Source organism: Bicyclus anynana, chromosome 20, assembly GCF_947172395.1.
Source record: "Bicyclus anynana chromosome 20, ilBicAnyn1.1, whole genome shotgun sequence".
NCBI lineage: Eukaryota > Metazoa > Arthropoda > Insecta > Lepidoptera > Nymphalidae > Bicyclus > Bicyclus anynana.
The window spans coordinates 11,423,626-11,444,423 of NC_069102.1; the positions used below are offsets into that span (position 1 = coordinate 11,423,626).

At 34.8% G+C, this 20,798-nt stretch overlaps 1 protein-coding gene across 1 annotated transcript; it reads left to right on the forward strand.

The window, feature by feature from the left end:
- Nucleotides 1-12,046: 12,046 nt before the first annotated feature.
- LOC112047166 (BAG family molecular chaperone regulator 2) lies at nt 12,047-20,349 on the forward strand. The gene is made up of 4 exons (XM_024084179.2): nt 12,047-12,322; nt 14,442-14,584; nt 15,633-15,745; nt 16,353-20,349. The coding sequence occupies exons 1-4, from the start codon at nt 12,231-12,233 to the stop codon at nt 16,590-16,592; spliced, it is 588 nt and encodes a 195-aa protein (XP_023939947.1). The 5' UTR covers nt 12,047-12,230; the 3' UTR covers nt 16,593-20,349.
- The last annotated feature ends 449 nt before the right edge of the window (nt 20,350-20,798 follow it).

Genomic DNA, 20,798 nt, shown 5'->3' on the forward strand with positions numbered 1-20,798 from the left:
ACCGATTTGAAAAATTCACCATAACAATCCTACTATTCCTGATGAACATGCTTGTAAAGACTCATTCTGGATCATTCTTTATTCTGTGATATGAGTATTCACAATCGAAGAATAGAACCTGAATTTAGCCACTAAAAATACTTAGGTATAATTTTCAGAAGGAATATGTTTTCGGTTGGAATTAAATAGGTGATTTTTAGTCTGATTCTCGTGTAGTCACTTCTTAAAGAAAGAGTCCCTGCCAAAGATTTTATACTATTAGATATGTCACTAACGAGTCGAAACTGAGGTGAACAAAGGGGGCTAAATGTCTTAATTTCATTTAGCCACATACACAGAATAAATAATGTCCAGAATGAGTATTTACCAGCAGTGTGGTGAAGCCGGTGAAACCCATTAAAAGTCACGCATCTCCTTGACTTTTTTCAAAATTTAACAGTAACCAGGAAGTGAATAGTGCGCGCAAAATAAGTTGCGCGTGGAAAAGCGCGGGAAACTTCTAATTTGGCGGACGTGTTTTTGGTTTTCGATTATAAATAATTGAAAAGTGGATCAGTAGAGTGTAAATAGTTATTAGTTTATTATTATTACTTATTTATATATTAAATTGTGTAAATAGTATACATATTTAAATATTTGGTAAGTGTCTTTTCTATACTATGGGGGTCGATCCCCCAGACGATCCCGGCGGTCCGGGAACCGGCCCTGGACCTCCTTTAACGTTTACAAAAACACCTTCTGTAGCATATAATGTGACCATTGAGGACTCCTCAATGGACACAGAGGATGGTCTCTTTCCTAAATCTGAACGGAAACGTAGTAAACCCCGTAAAAGGTGCAGACATTGCAACTCTAAAAAACGTAAAAGTAAAGACGGAAAAGTATATGATCAGTGTAAATGTTCAGAGGACTCCGATGATAAATCAGTTCCTATTGAAATAAATAACGAAAATAGTGAAAAAACTGACTTACCGACCTCCTTCCCTCCACAAAGTACAAAACCACTAAACAGAAAATATGTGGAATCAGACTCAGGCCCTTTCACTGTTCACGTCCAAAAAATAACATCATCCCCAACGGACCCTGTTACTTTACACCCAATCCAATTTGGTAAAGATTTGAAAAAAATTAACATTAAGAACATTGTCAATGGTAGTTTAAAGCGTATTGGCAGAAATAGAGTTTCCATGGCTTTTACAAATTATAAAGATGCAAATTTATTCACTGAAAATTCTGTAATTGCTCTTTCTTATAAAGTTTTTATTCCTAGCTTTACTATTACAAGAGTTGGTATTGTAAAAGGTGTGCCCCAGGAATGGTTGGAAGAAGAAATTCAGGAAAATATCACTGTTCCTATAGGATGTGGCCAAATTATCAAGGTTAGGAGAATCAAAAAGAAAAATATAACTGATGGCAAAATTTCATTCTCCAACACCAACATGGTAGTACTGACTTTTGATGGACAAGTGCTACCTAAAAGGGTGTACATGTGTTACACAGCTCTCCCGGTAGAACTATATATTTTCCCCACAATACAGTGCTATAACTGCTGCAAATTTGGCCACACTAAAGTCCTCTGTAGATCAAAACCACGTTGTTTTAAATGTGGTGATGATCATACCTCAGAAACATGTTCAGTTATATATGAAAACTCTTGCTGTCTCCATTGCTCTGGTCGCCACTTTGCCACTAGTAAAGTGTGTCCGGAGTTCTCAAGACAGCAAAAGATTAAAATTTCAATGGCCCAGAGCTGTTTATCATATGCAGAAGCAGCCAAGATCCACCCTCCAACATCAAAATTGTATGCTGATGTAGCAGCTTCCTCTCCTCCCAAGTCCGATGAAAAACACCCTGCCTCTAGCTTTGGATCATATGAACCTATGGCATCTAACAGTTCTCATAAAAAAACTGTTTTCACTCAACGTCGTGCCCCTCCTAAACAAACCGGAGGGTATGACCGCTCCATGCATGAAACAATTAACAACGAATATAATAATCACAATTCTCAAATGCCTGATGGTAATGTTTTGAAACAGAGATCAAATACAATCCCTCAGCAATCTATTGCTGAAATAATTTTGGAACTTATCAAATTACTTTCAAATTCTAGTTGTTCATTTTCAAATACTAACTTTTTACCGTCCAACGTCGCCAATTCTTTACTGACAGCTTTAAACCAAAACTTTAATAATTATGGACCACAAAATCCTTCAGTGGAACTGTAGGAGTGCTGTTAGCAAAAAAATAGATATTATTTACTTAATAAATAAATATAAGCCTATGGCTATATGTCTCTCTGAGACATGGTTAAAATCAGAGTTTCCCTTTAGGATCTCTGGTTTTGTTACTGTAAGAAGTGATAGATTTGATGGGTTTGGTGGAGTGGCCATTCTCATTAAGAACACTTTTTCATATAAGATTTTTTCTCTCCCTCCTCTCAGTGATGGCATTAATGCCATTGCTGTGATTGTAAATAAAATTTGTATTATTTCTGTGTACATACCTCACCCTTCCACTTCCTTATATAATGAGTTTAGTCAATTATTATCTACTTTGCCTTGCCCATTCTTAGTACTTGGGGATTTCAACTGTCAAAATCAATCATGGGGAAGTTTTAACACTAACTATTATGGTGAATTGATGACAGATATTTTAGATTCTCAAAATGTATGTATATTGAATGATGGGACTCCAACTCGACGCACTCGCCCTGGTGAAGGCCCTAGTGCTCCAGACTTGTCACTTTGCTCTCTAAGTTTAGCCTCTCTGATATCCTGGAGTGTACTTGACCACACTTATGGCAGTGATCATGCACCTATTGTACTTACTTTACCTATCTCTAGCCCTTATTCTAATCTACAATATAGTTCTAAACTAAAGCATAAACTGCCAGATAACTGGAATACATTTAAACATTATGTTGATCAAAAGATATCTAGTCTTCCTATTGTTAATGGTGGTAATGAAACAATATGTTCAAATGAGTTTACTAAAATTTTAATTGATGCTGCTAACACTTTATTTCCATTAAAAGGTAATAGACAGGGTAAAATTCCATTTCCTCCTTGGTGTGATCATGAGTGCACTATAGCCATCAAGCAATGGAAAGAGGCTGAAAAAAAATATTGTTCTGTGATGACTGCAGAGAACTTTGAAATATATACCCAAATAGCTCGTTCAACTAGCAAGCTTCTCAAAAAGAAGAAATTTGAGGGTTGGAGACGATTTTGCGAATCCATAAGTCCAGATATTTGCCCATCGTTAGTTTGGAGAAATATTAGAAGATTTAAGTCGGCTTTCTATTCATCTTCATCAGGTACCTTACCAATTGAGCTAGCCGATCAATTTATAGACAAGTTGGCTCCTCCATATGTTCCAAACTTTAATAATGCCCAGTGCTGTATTCCTTACTCTGTACCATGTAGTCATACAGACCTTAATGCCCCCTTTAGTTTATCCGAACTGAAAGGGGTGTTGTCTTATGTAAAAGACTCATCTCCAGGCGAAGACGGTATTACATACTCATTCTTGATTAACTGCAATGACGCTTCTTTGAACTATTATTTGTGTGTTATTAATGCAATTATGTTGTCTGGTAACATTCCTTCTTCTTGGAAAACACAAATCATAGTTCCCATATTAAAACCTAATAAACCAGCCTCTGATGTTTCTTCTTTTCGTCCAATTGCCCTCTCTTCTGTTCTTGCCAAATTAGTTGAGCATCTTGTTAAAAATAGGTTAGAATTTTTCATTGAACATAACAATATTTTGACAGCCAATCAGCTGGGATTTAGAAAAGGTCGTAGCACCATAGACAATATTAGTATACTTGTTTCGGATATTAGGTTAGGATTCTCGAAGAATGAGGCAGTTCTTGCGGCCTTTCTTGACATTAGCTCAGCGTACGATAATGTGTTGATCTCCGTCTTACACAATAAATTACATGACCTCCATGTTCCCCAAATATTAATCAAATTTATCATCAATATGCTTTCTGAGAGATGTATTAAATTAGACCTACACAACGGTACTCAACTTTCAAGGCTGGTATGGAGAGGCCTACCGCAGGGGTCGGTCCTTAGTCCATTGCTGTATAATGTATATACTTGTGACTTAGAGATATTTTTAAACACAAACGTAAACGTCTTGCAATACGCAGATGATCTCCTACTATATATCTCGGACAAGTGTATACAAAATGCAAGTAAATATTTATCGTCTTCCCTTTTTAAATTAAATAAATGGTTAAATCTCAATGGTCTGGAATTATCGGTTACTAAAAGTACTGTGGTTTTATTTTCTAGAAAGAGAATCATTCCTGAGTTTAACGTACTTTATATGGATAATCCTATCCCTGTAAAATCTGAGGTAAAATTCTTGGGAGTTATTTTAGACTCCAAACTTACCGGAGTTCCTCACTGTAACTATATTGTAACTAAATGTGAAAGAAACCTAAATATGATCAGGTGTCTAACTGGTGTCTGGTGGGGTGCTCATTCTGCATCCTTACGTCTTATTTATAATGCCTTAATTCGTAGCTTGCTAGATTACGCCACTTTTGTTCTACAGCCATGTAGTGCCGTAGCTCTTAGTAAATTAGATTGCGTACAAGCCAAAGCTTTAAGGATCATCCTTGGAGCTATGAAACCTATCAATGCTATGCAAATAGAGTGTGTTGAACCACCTTTATGTTTAAGACGACAATTTCTATCTGATAGGTATATATTTAAAGCTATGCAATTTTCATATCATCCTTTACGTAATAAACTCCAACTCCTTCTGGAATTTACAGACACTTGTTCGTATTGGTCCCATAAATCTCCCCCGTGTCTTATCAAAAGCTATCGAATATTTTGCTCCATACAAGCGCCGATGTATAGTACATATTGTTACCCTACTTTTGGTATTAAATATAATGCATTAATAACCTCTCCGGATGTTAGAATCAATCCAGATATTCCAAGAAATCAATTTGAAGCTCCTCTGTTTGTAAACATATTAAAAGAAAATGAATTTAATGATTATCATTATATATATAGTGACGCTTCTAAGCATGCATCAGATGGTATAGTAGGAGTTGGAGTTTTTCATTTTCAATATAATATTGTTCAGAAAATAAAACTTCCACCTGAATCATCTGTATTTACTGGAGAATGCCTTGGTTTGTTTAAATCTGTTGAATATATTCTTCTTGCTAAACTTAAGAAATCCATTATATTTACGGACTCTATGAGTGCTCTGCAAGCTCTATCTAGATGCCCTTTTAAGTCTGCTCAAATTCATCATATTATTTTAAAAATTAGAACACTTCTACTTACATGTAATGAAAAAGGCTATTCAGTGGTGTTTTCCTGGGTACCAGGTCACTCAGGCATTCCTGGAAATGAACGTGCTGATCAGCTTGCCAATGAGGCTATTTCATGCGGAGATATGGCAGACTATTGTAACTACGCCTATGATTTGTGTACAGTGACAAAACGTTCCCTTCAGGAGTCCTGGAAAGTGGCTTGGTCAATTTCCAGCCAATCAAAGGGCAAAGCCTTTGCTAGGATACATAACTTTATTCCGACAAAGCCATGGTTCTCAAGGATAAAATTGAGCAGGAGGGTAACATGTATCTTGACGCGTATGCGTTTGGGCCACGTTTGCTCTCCTGTTCAACTTGCGAAATTTGGAATTGTGAGCAGTGATTTGTGCGAGTGTGGTGAAGTGGGTGACCTTAATCACATATTTTTATCATGTCCAAAATTTAATCGAGAATCATTTTACAAGGACCTTATTCTTTTCCACATCCCACTTCCTACTTCCGTTGACATCCTCTTGTCCTATGATAAACCTTGTATATATAAACTTTTTTCCTCTTTTATCCTAATTAATGATATTAAGTTGTAAATACTTTTAGATGTACAATTTTTTATGTAAATATATGTTTTATAGTATTGAAAATGAATGATTAGTATTTAATTGTAAATATTCAGTATAAGTATTCTATTTTATATTTCCTATCCTTTTCTGATCCTTTCTAAAATTTCCGTACCTTCAAAATTTCGAGTTTTATAATTAAACAAGTTTCCTCGTTTTAAATAACGGAAAAAAAAAAAAAAAAAAAAAAACTACTTGATACTGGCTCAATCGCTCGACGCGCGGAGCCATAGAACCAAGAAGAAGAAGAAGAAGAACAGTAACCATAGACTTACGAGTTTGGTCGGTACAAGTATCTTTTTAGCCGTTTGTGGGTTCAAGTACCCAATGTCCCCACAGAATACTAATATCAGTGTTGCCAGTTGGATCTTATGAGAAGTTACCCGAAATATTAAAAAAGTAACCTTTTTGTGTAAAAAGTAACCTTTTGACTACTACTACTCTTGCTTTTTGCGTTCCACAGTATGGCTAAACCACCATTTCAGCCTCTGGGGGCTATAGTAATTTTGTTTTTTTTTTTTTTTAATATCTGTCTGTTACGAATACTAGCCAAGTACTAAATTACTACAAACCGAAGGATATTTTACTCGTAAATAGAATCATCTTAAGTAAGGCCCTGATTGTTTGCCTTTTACTTATGGGATAAGAAAAATACAATTAAAGAGCAAGGATTTAAAAACCAATATACGTTAATTTCTTATATTCATACTTGATTTTTTTAAGAAATTCAATGTGGCAGTAACTTGCTTATTTCGCAACGTCAATTGTAACGTCTTCATTTATAGTGAGATTGACACAGCAACATCGATGAGTTCTTGAGCATTTGTCCGCATTTCTTGATTTAACGACCGTTCTGTTTTAGATATACGAAATTGTAAGTTAATTCTAAAAATTCCGAAATATCACGTAAAAGTAACCTTTTTATTAATGTAACCTAAAAGTTACCAATGCAGTCAAAAAATCACCTAAAAGGTTACAAAAGTAACCTTCTGGCAACACTGACTAATATGTACCTGACAATGTGACCATATAAAGAAAGTGTCAACTAGTCTATTCGTCTGAGACATAGATTTACGATTCACCCATAGATTTACGATTCGGGATTCACAAGGGGCCTAATTGTCTAACGCAAACGATTGATTTTGACAGTTGAAATCGTACGTTTTTACTTGTCAAACGGCTATTTCGGATTGTGTAAGCCAATGGAAAGCCATCGGTTGGGCATAGTTAGTTCATTACGATTAGATCGTTATTTTTATACGAAGAGTGAATGATTTGTTAAGATTTGACAGTTATTTGCGATTGTCTTCGAATTGTGTAAAGTTTTATGTTCATGGCCTATGTCAAAAACTTACTATGGGTCTTGAGTCACCTTTGATCGTAAAACGGACAAATTGTGGATGTCCAAAATTCCAAAATAATAATTTATATTTTATTAAATATCTAAAATTAATATTTTTTTCCATTCTAAATCTCTCAATTCAGTCTCTCCGTCCACAGTTAGCATTTTTAGGACGAAACTTTGCGAAGTGTTTTGTTTGTAAACAATGAACTCTGTTAAAAAGAGTAATAAATAATATATTCTTTGCAATGAACCTATAAAGTCAAAACAATGAAGTTAATTGAGTGCTATTAATCGATTTATATAGGATGCTGAGACTTGGACTCTGAGAGAAAGTGAGAAAAAGAATGTACACGCTCTAGAAATGAGTTGAAGAAGAATGCTTGCATATCCTGGACACAGTCTCACTCCTCCAAGAACTGGGGATCAAACAGCATCTTTCTTCCAGCATCCAATGTCTTCGTACACACACTTTCTTTGGACGTACCAGAGAAAGAGACGATAAGTCCATAGAGCGACATAAACTCACTACCTACGATATTTAATACCATACCATGTTTTAGATTTCTGCGACATCTTGCATGTTGTTGTATCCAATGTGTTGGGATCTGTGTTCCAGGGCTTATGTGTGTGGTTTAGTTCAAGTTTGCTGTTTATTAAGCAAAAAGGAATCGAATTTCATTTTTAAAATTATGATTATGGCGAACGAACTCTTTCGTCATCGCTCATAGGTACATTTACATTTTCCATTGGTGCATGCCCACCCTAGGAACCCTAGGATTCTGAGCTACCGAATAGGAATAGGAAATAATAGTAGATAAGCCAATGGGTGGGAGTAGAATAGGATAGGAATAGGGAATGAGTCAAAGCGAAGCTTGTCTGTCTGCTATATTATCTTAGTACACAAACTACACTTACATTGAGACTAAATGTTGATGTGTGTATTTTATAATATGCTCAATATTAACAATTTTGCTTTACAGGATATTTGGAATATGCCTTATAACTGCAGACTCCAATATTGCAAAAAGCACCTGCAATACAGTGGAATAACATATTGGTGTGCTGAAGAAAAGATGGCAAAGGCTTTTAGCTGATAGGACATTGTACTGATGACCCTATTATCTGGTCAAATCATAAATGTGTGTGTATTATCAAAATATTTGCATAGATTGTGAAATGCTGATGATATTTGAAAATAAAAAAATACTTACTTCGCTGAGTTTGTTTTTTGTAGTCTTTTCCAAAACTAAAGCTTTCAGTTTAACATTTTACTATCAATATTTTTTTTACCATTACAATAATTAAATAAATTATTCAAAAAAGTGTAGTTGTAAAAAATACATTTATAATACCTGTGTATGTTCACCCCCCTGCAGTTTCACCCACATAATTCCTGTTCCCGTGGGAAGGAATACATGGCCTATAATACTCAAATGTGGATTTTTATTGGTAAAATAATCTTCAACATGGGTTCAGTAGGTCCAGTGTTTACCCCTACAATCTCACAAACTGTATCTTTTTATTACAGTATCTTGACTACTAGTATTCTAAGACTTATGAAAATGACACCTCTGAGGGTGAAATAGGGGTTGGAAGTTTATAAAAAAAAGATTTTTTAAGTTTATTTATTATAATAATAATAAATACAGTAAACATAGACTTTCAGTTAGACATTTTTTAAACCCTGAAACCACAAAGCTTAAAAATAATCAAATATATACTTCTCATCCAAACAGTAGGCCTGTACAGTACTTGCAGACACTGTTTTGATGATTAGTATATTTTCTTAAATCAGAAAAACGAGTTTTACCAAATTAGAATATAAATCTGCTAAAGCCTAACTAGCTACTCCATAAAGGGGCCAGACTAGACACTGAGGGATCATGGATTCAGCCCTGCCCACTGTACTTGACAACATATTGGCCATACTTCAATGTTAAAGCATGTTTATTTATAAATATGTTTTACCGTAAATAAATTATTACAGATGCTATCTTTCTAACAGCTAGGATAGCTAACAGCAGGATAGGTACAATGAAGTTACATACTAAATAATCAAATTTATTTTATAATGGGGATGATGACTAGGTTTGAATATATTGATTTTTATGATACATTCGGGTAAATAGGGTCAATGTTAACTAATTTATACATAAAAAGCAAAGATTGTCTGGATATTTGCAAAATAAATGAGATTATAAAATTTCAAAAACTACTAAAATTTTTTTATCGTAATTAGATGAAAATTCATACAGTTTTAGCTTCCTTACATTAAATCTGACATTTTTTAATATATGAACTATAAAGATAAACGCACAAATAACAAAGATATTAGTCATTTTGTTTGAACGCGCATACAAATCTAACGATCATTACATTGCCTATGACGTCATTTTTTCGAGCCATTTTGTATGGGGCGTTTTTCAGGGATCCGCGGCAGCGCCGCAAATCTGACTCTTTAAATCCCTGTAGCTCCGAAAGTAATGATCGCAGATACCCTGTTCCTTTTACAAAATTGCTTTACTATTAGTATACTCTTAATTTATATACAATTTAAAAAACTGTCATCATCCCTATTAACAAAAATAAGTAAGAATATAGATGGATGGCTGACATAGAGAGCTCCTGGAATTAGACACACACACACACCACATAATTCTTAAACTGGCTCAGCTAGTCAGTCTTGTTGTCAAAGCACTCATCTTCATGTCTTTGAGTCAATATCAGTGGTTCATCATAATGGTCTGTTCATAATAATCAATTTAGTCTGAAATTAAAAAAAACAATTAATATTTCATACTAAAAGTTAGATAGAATCTTTGAGAGGAAAACATTAGCAGTGGTGTCCTGGGTTTGATCCCTGGCTGGGCCGATTGAGGTTTTCTCAATTGGTCTAGGTCTGGCTGGTGGAAGGCTTCGGCCAGTTACCACCTTACTGGCAAAGACCTACCACTAAGCGATTTAGCATTCCGGTATGTTGCCATGTAGAAACCAAAAGGGGTGTGGATTGTCTTACTACTCCTAACAAGTTAGCCCGTTACCATCTTAGATTACATCATCACTTACCATCAGGTGAGATTGTAGTCAAGGGCTAACTTGTAAAGAATAAAAAAAAACCTGCTCCAATGTGGATTGGTAGTTATGGTGTTAATATACCACTATCAGATGTTTATGATAATTAATGTTCCGAAGGTCCTGTGTTTGATCCCCGGCTGGACCAATTGAGACATACGGCCAAACGATTTAGCATTCCGGTGTGACGTGTAGCAACTGAAAGGGTTGTGGATTTTCAGTTTAACTTGTAAAGAATAAAAAATAAAATAAAACAGTAACATTCTGCTCTCAGTAGAGAATTTTGAATGGTATATCTAAATGCCTAGATAAACTAACTCTGCGAACCCATTGTAATTATGACACTGTTGTTGGCTGGTGAAGGAATAAAACACCCTAAAGAGCTAGAGAACTGTTCAAATCCTTTAATAATAAGTCTGTTTGTGAAGTCACTCATCACACACTTAGGTAAACCTATGTATATTAGTGCCGATTCATACGAGACTTAGAGATTAACACTGGGATAAAAATAACATGCGGACTTTTCTAAACGACAGAGGAAATGCCCACCCTCTCCTTTTGCGCAGCCCGGATGTGCTAAATACTTCCCAACAAAGAAATTACTGCTATAACTAGTGCAGGGACATGTAGTAGACAAGCAGCGCGATCAATTATTAATCGGGCATTGTTGATTGTTCTTCAGTTGGCTAACTGTAAGTTAACCACTTGTAGTTACGCTAACCACCTTAGCCCTGCTTTGCCTGAGTTAAGGGTTGTTTTAATGAGAAACTTCTTAAGAAATGGACATCGACAAAATTAGATAGAGGTAGTTTTCTTTTTTGTTTACTTTTATATTTTTGATTAACAATAACACAAACGAAGTAAACTTTGCTCCTAAGATCACTATAATTTAGTAAAACTTTGCTCAATTTCTAAATTCTCTTTATAACCTGAAAAATAAAAATTTTGTTTTGTTTTGTTAAATTAAAATTTCCAATCCACAGGTTATTAATATGCTATGTTTCACCACAGACTAATAGGATATCCCGTTATTTTGACACTAGCCTACACAGACAACAGGGAGATTACCAAATAGTCCAAATAGCCCTTGGTTAAATTTGTTAATTGCGTTTTGTTACTTGAGTTGCATGTACCATTTTCTCACGCTATTTTCTTCAATAGTAGATATTTTTCGTGAAATTTAATGCTTCTTTAATGTTTTAAACAAAAGACATAAAACTTTGTTAAAATATATGCATTATTATGGAGTTTGACTTAAATTTGATAATATTATTAACGATAGTTTCACTATCGTTTTGCATAAACAATACGCAATCTTCATGAATGATTTCAGTTCATCGTTCACCATCCGGTCTTCATATAATGAACTAAATTAGACAATACCAATGTAAAGTTACGATTGATCGTTGATCGTAGCCGATCGTATGAACTTTACGATCAATGAACTCCGTTAGACAATTAGGCCCCTGACTGGAATTAATTTTCCGATTGTAGAATGAAGAGCTCAAAAGTGCTAGAACCCAGTTAAAAAAAAATATGGCAAAATCAATAGAGGATCTAGAAGGGTGGTCTATGAGAAGGATTCTAGATTAATCTCGAATTTAAAATATGTTCTTTGATCTCGATTCTACTCCTGCTCTTTGATTTGACAGAGTACTTAATATTTGTCTAGGGTTTGGTCCGCTAAAATATCTGTATCTGTTCTTTTTTTCTGTTTAATTTTGGTGACATACGTCAATTGTCATTTATTATTTTAAAAGAAAATTGAAATTTCGAGGAAGTGCAAACCACGAATTTCCCTTGATTTTTAATATTCAAAGTACAATAAGTGAAGCATTAGGACTTGAAATATTTTAAGCTGGCGGCACCTGGTCCGTACAGGCCTCAAACAATGGAGGTAGACGTGTATACCATTCCCGAAACTTCTCGTTTACCCCTCATAGACGAAACATCGGCACTTGGGACAGCGGCACCGAAAGACAGGTTCGTTATTTACAGTAAATACGTAACATACGCGAATTCTTTGCAAAAATTCACGTATGTACCAGTAACTTCTATAATTTCCAACAAGTTTAGAACACTTTGTTTTACGTGGTACTTAGTAGTAAAGTTCGCAGTTGTACTAATTATAAAATAATATTCATATAACACCCACGCTACCGCCTAAAGCTCTCGTTATATTAGGACATGCTCTACAATTTTTTGGCCTTGTTGTATAATGTAAAAATGTACCATGTGCTCAAGGTTTTACTTTTTTTATGAATACATTCTGACTGTAAAAAGTTTCTATTGTATAGTTAAGTTCTTTGTTGTTAAATTTTTCTTTGACACGCTTGATGCATTTTTATGAGTGGTGTGGCAATCTCAGCTGTTTCAATAGCCTGTTTATCAATATCTGCTTATTAATGTCATATCTATAACATTATACATTGTTAAGAAACTTATGAGTACAATTTTATTATTGAAAGAGTAAAATAGTCTTACTTGGTTAGGTTATAACACAATCAAGTGATAATAAAGTCAGGCACGCAAAGTCATTAGTTTGAAATTAAAAAAAAGTCTTAACAACCTTACTGCTAAGAGTTCAGATTTAATACAGAGAGGTTGTGGGTTTGATCCCAGCCCATTGAACTATTGCCATACCTACTCCTAACATAGTCTTTACACCAAATTAGAGGACTACTATTGCTCATATGCTTAAAAAAAAATTACATGTACTACAAAAGATTGATTCTTGTAGAGCAATCATAAGTTTGCTTATTTAGAGAGAGATAAATATGTTTGACTAATAGTGGTTACTAATAAATGTTAAAGAGAGGGATTTGCCAGACAATTACAGACAATTATCTTGTGGCGTGATTATATAACTTTCTAGACCTGAGCCAAAACTTAATCTTCATAATCTCAAAAGTTCTGATTTCAATCATCATTATCATCCCATATTCTGCTCATTGCTGAGCTCGAGTCTCCTCTCAAAATGAGAGGGGTTAGGCCAATAGTCCACCACGCTGGCCCATGGCAGCCTTCACTACACAGAGAATTAAGAAAATTCTCTGGTATGCAGGTTTCCTCACAATGTTTTTCCTTCACTGTTTGAGACACGTGATATTTAATTTCTTAAAATGCACACAACTGAAAAGTTGGAGGTACATGCCCCGGACTGGAACCCACACCCTCCAAAATTGGAGACAGGCTATCACAGCTCACATCACTCACATTAAAACAGCATTATTTTAGTACATAAAAGTTATAGTATTCTGTTAAAAGTAAAGTAGCTAATTGTAATCTTTAACATTAATACATATACATAAAAATGTGTTTCATAAGAAATATGGTATAATAATACACAAACAAGTACAGGATAATGATTAATTAATTGATTTCTTACTGATTGCATACCTTTTTATTAACTCAACATTTATTTATGGTAATCTTGTAATGTTAGTAATCTTAATTCCTATGTTAATGATAAATAACATCTGCATAGTAAATCTAATGCAGTAAATTAAATTCTTCACATGGGTAAATTTTTTTTCTGATTGGTTGTGATGTAGGTATAAGCAGCGCCGGCCTGAAGTAAGTTTTAAAAAGGAGCGAGATATAAATATGGCGCCTAATAATATGCAGATACATATACCAAATTATGAGTGTTAAAGAGTAAGAATGAATGAAACGCGAAGAACTTGACCATACTCTGGGGTGACCAATTGAAAATCAGGCACAGTACCGTCTACGGTTGACTAGGATTATCATTTAGGCGCTCTCTAGGATTTAGCGCCTGGAGAGACTGCTCTGGTAATAAGATACCACAAAGAGTATTAAATCCACTAGCTGACGCCGCACCCACGGTTTCACCCACATGGTACCCGTTCCTGTAGGAATACAGGGATAATATATAGCCTATAGCCTTCCTCGACAAATGGGCTATGTTCCTGAGATTAGCGCGTACAATCAAACAAACTCTTCAGCTTTATAATATTAGTATAGATATGTAATTTTTTTAATTGCGTGTTGACTTGTTCTGAAGGAAATCTCTGCTCTTAGATTTTCTCTTGCATTTTTGACTTGAATGTAAAACAGTATTTTGTTTGCTATGTAACAGGTTGATATCTGTATTGGACCAAGTTGAGATGAGGGTGGAGCGTCTCAGAAGGGACACTATACGTATCGAGGAAGAAAAGGACTCCTTGCTCTCAACCCTGGACAGTGTGAAGCATTCAGAACTGCTCTCCGAGATATCCGAATGTAATTATTTTTTATTATTAAAATATTATAGGACAGCAACATCTGATCTTAATAAGTAAAGCCTACCTCTAAATTATTATTTTTTGCTTTTATGGAGCCATGTAAGTTTTAATAATTTTGTATTTTTTAACCGACTTCCAAAAAGAAGGAGGTTCTATGTTCGGCCGTATGTATGTTTTTTTTTATTGTGTAGGGAGTATAATGTATTTATTTTAAAATAAGTGCAGGATAAGTATAATGTATACACTAACCTAAGAACTAGGTACCAGATCTGACTGGGTTTTTTGCAACATACTGTATAACTTCTTTTTTATGAATGTGAATGGAAATCCTCACATTCGTATTTCTAAATTACAATTGAGGAAGAAGATTTGTATCTCACTGTAGCATTTTAAATATTTCAGAGTTCTTAGTTGAATTATACTGAATTAACAAAAAAGATTTTGTGATAGCCCAGTGGATGACTTCTGCCTTCGATTCAGAGGGCAAAGGTTCGAATCCAGCCTGGGGCATGCACCTCGCAACTTTTCAGTCATGTCCATTTTAAGAATTTAAATATCACGTGTCTCAAATGAAGGAAAACATTGTGAGGAAACCTGCATACCTGAGAATTTTCTTAGTGTCTGAAGTCTGTGAAGTCAGCCAATCCGCATTAGGCCAGCGTGGTGGACTAAGGCCTAACCCCTCTCATCCTGAGATGAGACTCGTGCTCAACGTGAGTCGAATATGGGTTGTTAATGAAATGATGAAAGAACAAAAACAACAGAGTTGATTACCATTAATCGGTTATGGTAAAGATTAAAGTCAAGATCATACTGACCATTGTATGTAAATCAACTCTTTCAATTAGAGATGCTATTTTATCTCTTTTATATTATAAAATATACACAGGCCATTGTCAATAGAAATATATCCTTATTTTTATGACATAAGAACCATATTTCTTTTATAATTTAAGATTATTGAATAATAGAGAAAATTGTACCTTATTTTTTTATATGAACCTGCAGAAAGATAAGTGACAAAGGATATTGCACCTTATTTCCAGGTGATAAGGATGATATAGCCCGGTACGCGGACCGCATCCTGGCGCGAGCCATGACGGTGGAGGTGGCGGTGCGAACGGACCGTGACACACAACAAGAAGAGGCTCTGTATCAGGTTAGACAATTATTATTATTTTCATGAAATTAGTAATAGCCAAGTTATCTATGGACTTAACCTCGAAATTTAACTGAATATTAATTTATAATATGAATAATACTCACGATAGGTCAAATTAAACTGAATAAGTTCAATTTTGGTATAAAAATCTATTTTGCTAGTCTAAATGATGTCTTGTTTTAAGTAAGGTCATGTGTGATATAGATATTAAAAATCAAAGAAAATTTACGTCTTATTTGACAGTGCTTTAATGTTTTTGTATGCACTGCACATATTTCACAAAATTCACATATTTTCAGGAACAGTTAAATCAATTGTCTTGTCAAATGAAAAACTGTAATGTTAGTTTAAGTTTGTAAATAAATAAAAAAATGAAAAAATTGATTGTGAATTTCACTGATGGTGATGATGATTATCTTGTTTTTTTTTGTTTAAAAATCATAAGTTATGTTGAAAAAATAACTGGCAATGTCTGGACAACACAGGAAACATGACCAGACAGCGCAGATATATTATAAAACAAATTCCACACATAATAGAAAATAAAACAGCTCTGCACAATCTTTGCTCAAAAGTAAAAAAAAATAAACATTGTATATTCCAGGTCAACTTACTAATAGACCAGCTAGTGGTGTCGGTACACGAGGACACCGTAGTGGCGCACTCTCGCTGCCAGACCTACATGAACGCCTGCACGTCCCAACCGGAGGCCAGCAGTGGCACCGACAGGAACTTCGAGACCGCCATACTTGGCTGCACGTTAGACGACCAGAAAAGGATCAAGAAACGCCTCCAGGGTCTCCTCGATTACTTCGCGAAACTAAACGTCACCACATACTCGTGAGTTCAACAAACTTTACCATATCCAGTGATGTATGCTTTCACAAGTTTATGCGTGTCTCACATCTACAGCCTGCCTTGGATTCGGTCTCGAGTCGTCTAGAGTAAGTAGCGTTATGCGATGTTGTATAACCAGCCTCCGTAACCAAGTGGCACGTCTCCTCTAATCTCTTTCTACGATCGCTAACGCTTCGAAAACTAGAAAGATGTATGGGAATGACATTTGCTATCGACAGATCACGTTAGCGATCGTAGAAAGAGAATTGACCTGCCACTTGGCTAGGGGGGCAGAAAAATAAAAAACCTTGGATTAAAGGCGCCACAAGTACTTCTAAGCTCTCTTTGCGTAGGTTGCTAATAGAAGAAATTAGGGATCCACAAGGGCTAGAACTGAGAGCCATTAATCCAGGTCAACGAAAAAAATAGTTTCTGTTTTTCTGCAACATGGTGAGGTCTTTTAATTTCTGGTCAGTCGAAATTATAGAGAATATCTAATTTAAACATGAAGTACCGTCTTGTTTGAACAGTGAATACCAAGTATCTTAATGCAGATTAAAATACATATGTAACAGAATATTGAAGATGAAAATGATTTCATTAACAGTCATAGTAACACCTAATGTCCAGTCCGCAGTCTAAAACTTAGGTATAGAAAAGGAGGACACAACTATAAAAATCTAATTTGTCGTCAATTTTCTGTTTGTATCTTAAACTTACCACTAAATTCAAAGCCAAAACAAAGTAGACAAACTATAAGGCTATAGGCACGTTATCGTATTTTATTGACAGTATTATTGTGTGTGTGTTTTTATTTTGATGGTGTGCTTCGAGCACAGAAGCATTGCCTGATGGGACCCGAAGGCAGAAACAGAATAGATGAGTGAAACAACTCTAAGGGTTTCTCCTGTGAAACTCAGACCTCGGGTTTAGATTTTAGAGGGCCGTTCTGAAAGGGTGTTGTGGCCTGAGAGTATATATAACCCCCGAGATCGTGAGTTAAAAAGCCCACGTCCGGGTAACGTCTGATATCTGGGACCTGATCTTTGCTGGCGAAGACACTGTCAAACACACACGCACTCACACGAACACAAAAATCTTGTGTGTATGTGTGCAAATAGCCTGAAGAAGAAATCGTCTAACGCAAATAATGAAATATTGGACATTGGATTGGTGTTCAGTTTGGATTAGAAGTTCTCTACCTTATGCTAATTGTCGTTTTGTTTCAATATTTATATGCAGTCCATTTGTTTTATACATTTGTCGCTTAAGACATAATTTTGTTTAAAAGAGAAAATATTGGTGTCTGTGATTGGATTTCAGTCTCCCAAATCTGTAACACGGCTAGGGTAACCATTTTGTTTGTAGCATCAAGACACTGAAATTCTTATTGTTTTTCTATACATCAAAATGTGTAAATTTTTACAAATAAAAATTCAATGTACATGTTGGAAAAATATAGTAATGTGATCATTTTTGGTGTCGCGACTGACTTAGTGTGGTAGAAAAACTTTATTAATTATATAAAATGTTGTCTTATGTAATTTTTAAAGAAAAATAAGTTGTTTTTATTTACAACTGAACCATCATAATGCGTGTGATTGTTCCACCAATGAAATTGTTTTATGATGACGTGATAACTTCATTGTGTATGGTTTGTAGATGTCATATACCTATTTGATATTGCTGATTACATGCAGATGACACACTTGTGATGTCAAATGTCAGAGCGAGAAAAGAACAAAACTTTAATTTTAATAATATGTCTTTTTTAATATTTAATTTTCTATTTTAATTTTTATAATTGAATTATTGTCTTGATACTTTTTTCATTTTTGGGTATGAGCATAATCAAAATTTTTATTAGAGCAGATTATAACTAATTAGCTATGCTATTTTTAACAATGTTGATTCTATTAAAAACTTAAAACTAATGATTTTCTTTAAAAAGACAATATTTTTATATTGTTTGAAAGATATGCATTCGTAAATATGTTATTTTTGTATGGTCACCCTATTTTACATGTCATATTTTTCAAAAAATAATAGTAAGTGAAGATATTCTATTTTCGGACGAAGATTTGGACGTAGTAGTCGTAAACGCGTTTGTGTGTGTTAATTACAAGAGCGTAAACACAACAGAAGTGTGTGTTAAATTATTTAGAGAGTTTCGGAAGTGGAGTGTGATATCATAACCTATTTCCCAAAAAACCGTTGTTTGCCAACAACTTACAGCTATCGGCGCTCTCCAGTTTTACATCTCCAATACGTTCAAAGCTTCCTAAAATAGAACATCTTTACCAACATTTTGTTGCATTTCTATTTGGTTTTGTGTAGTTAGAATTAAAAAATTATATCGAGGTGTGTAAAAACGAGGCTCTATTTAGCAAGACTTTCTATGTGTGTGTGTACAATCAGGTATTCCTTTGTCTTTATAGACACAGTTTAAAGATAATAAGATTACAATTTGGTAATGAGCTTATTTTTATCGTTGATACACACAAGGATTGTCTTAAAAAAAAACTTCAAAATGTATGTTATATGTCAGCTCAAATTATAGTGGTTTTTATTTTCATGGTGATGATGGAAACTTAATTAAATAAATATTTTTTATTCCGTTTTTTTTAGTAAAAAATATGCCTATTTTTTGTATAAGATTTAAATCGTTAGAATGCCTATCTCGAGTTAATTTTGATGTATTGACTATTGTGACACTGTTGTCACGACATGTAAACGGTAAGCAATGTTGTACCTACTGGTCAATCTTTTTTTATGATTTTGCTGTAGACCTCTCAATGGGGTTGATAAACAACTGTAATAAACTCATTTTCGCATTTATAATATTTGTGATTTTATTTTTGCTATCAGCTGTCGCAGACTGACAGACAGTTGCCGCGTCACATTTTTTCAATTATGGCATCTCTAATGGTTTAGGTACTTGAAAATCTAAATTATTTTATCCGGCATCTAAACACATTGACACATTGTGCGTTTGTATTGTCTATGGCTCGTCGTAAGATGACATTTGCAGTCACTTTTCGCTGTAGACAGAGAAGTATCTAGACAGAAAACATCAATCGTATTGCTTCTAAAAAGGGAACAACGCTTGGATGTTCAAAATCTGAGTTTCGAAAATAAATTGATGTCATGACATCAACACTCAACTTGTTGGAACTTATAAAGTAACTAGTTAGTTTGAAATATTTTTGTGAAAAAATAGTTCTGTGTAGTGTTAGGATGTCGAACTATTGATATATTTTTAAACTCACAACGGCACGCTCATCAGTAGTTTATTGACTTCTCTGTCTTTAACTGACATACTGTGTGTGAATGTGATAAACCCGCTCCACAACGTGCGAATCGCGCGCGAAGCCGCGAACATTCCGCGATATTAGTGGAACAACTTCATGTATTCTTCACGGATTCGCGTGCTCGCGCCATTTCGCGCTTTGATTCCTGTTTTTTTGTTCCGCGAACTATATTAGTGTGAAACACGCGCCGGTATTCGCGGCGTGCATTCGCACGGAAATCTGGAGCGGGTTTTAAGGCGCCAGGTAGATAATTTGGATATCACACTTCATGTTTGTAATTTGTCGCATAATAGTTTATTTGCGATGTTCTCGCACATTATTTTGATCTCTTGGCAACGCGCTGGCACAGAAGCGCTACAAATTTAGCCACTACTTGTATATTCCGTACTTGTTACACAGATTCATAAGTTTAAATAAATATAAAATAAATTAGCTTTCATTATAAATATTTAATCGCTTGTGTTTTTATTGAACTCCCATTTTCACCCGTAAAACATTGCTCTATGTCGTGAGCGAAGCTTCATTCCAGGAGTGTGATTCCGCTATTTTATACTCGTCGATGTAATATTCGCCAATATTAAGTTTTAGTAGAATTTTAATTTCATTTCCATGGGATGCCTAAAATGAAATGGTTAAGATGCCAAAAATGCAAAAACAACGAAGTTTCCGTGGAAACCGAAGATGTCAGTGTTATAACTTTACAGAATACGGAACTGGACATGAGCCGATTTAGAAATGGACACCATCATGTTTTTAACCATAGGCAAACGCAAGTGTGTCGCTAGAGGATTAATGATAAGGTACGATCTGTGCAAAAAATTCGGCTTCTTGATGCAACGACAAGTTAGCTCTCAATAAATGATAAACTTAGACACTAGGTAATCTAGCTCAATAATATAAAA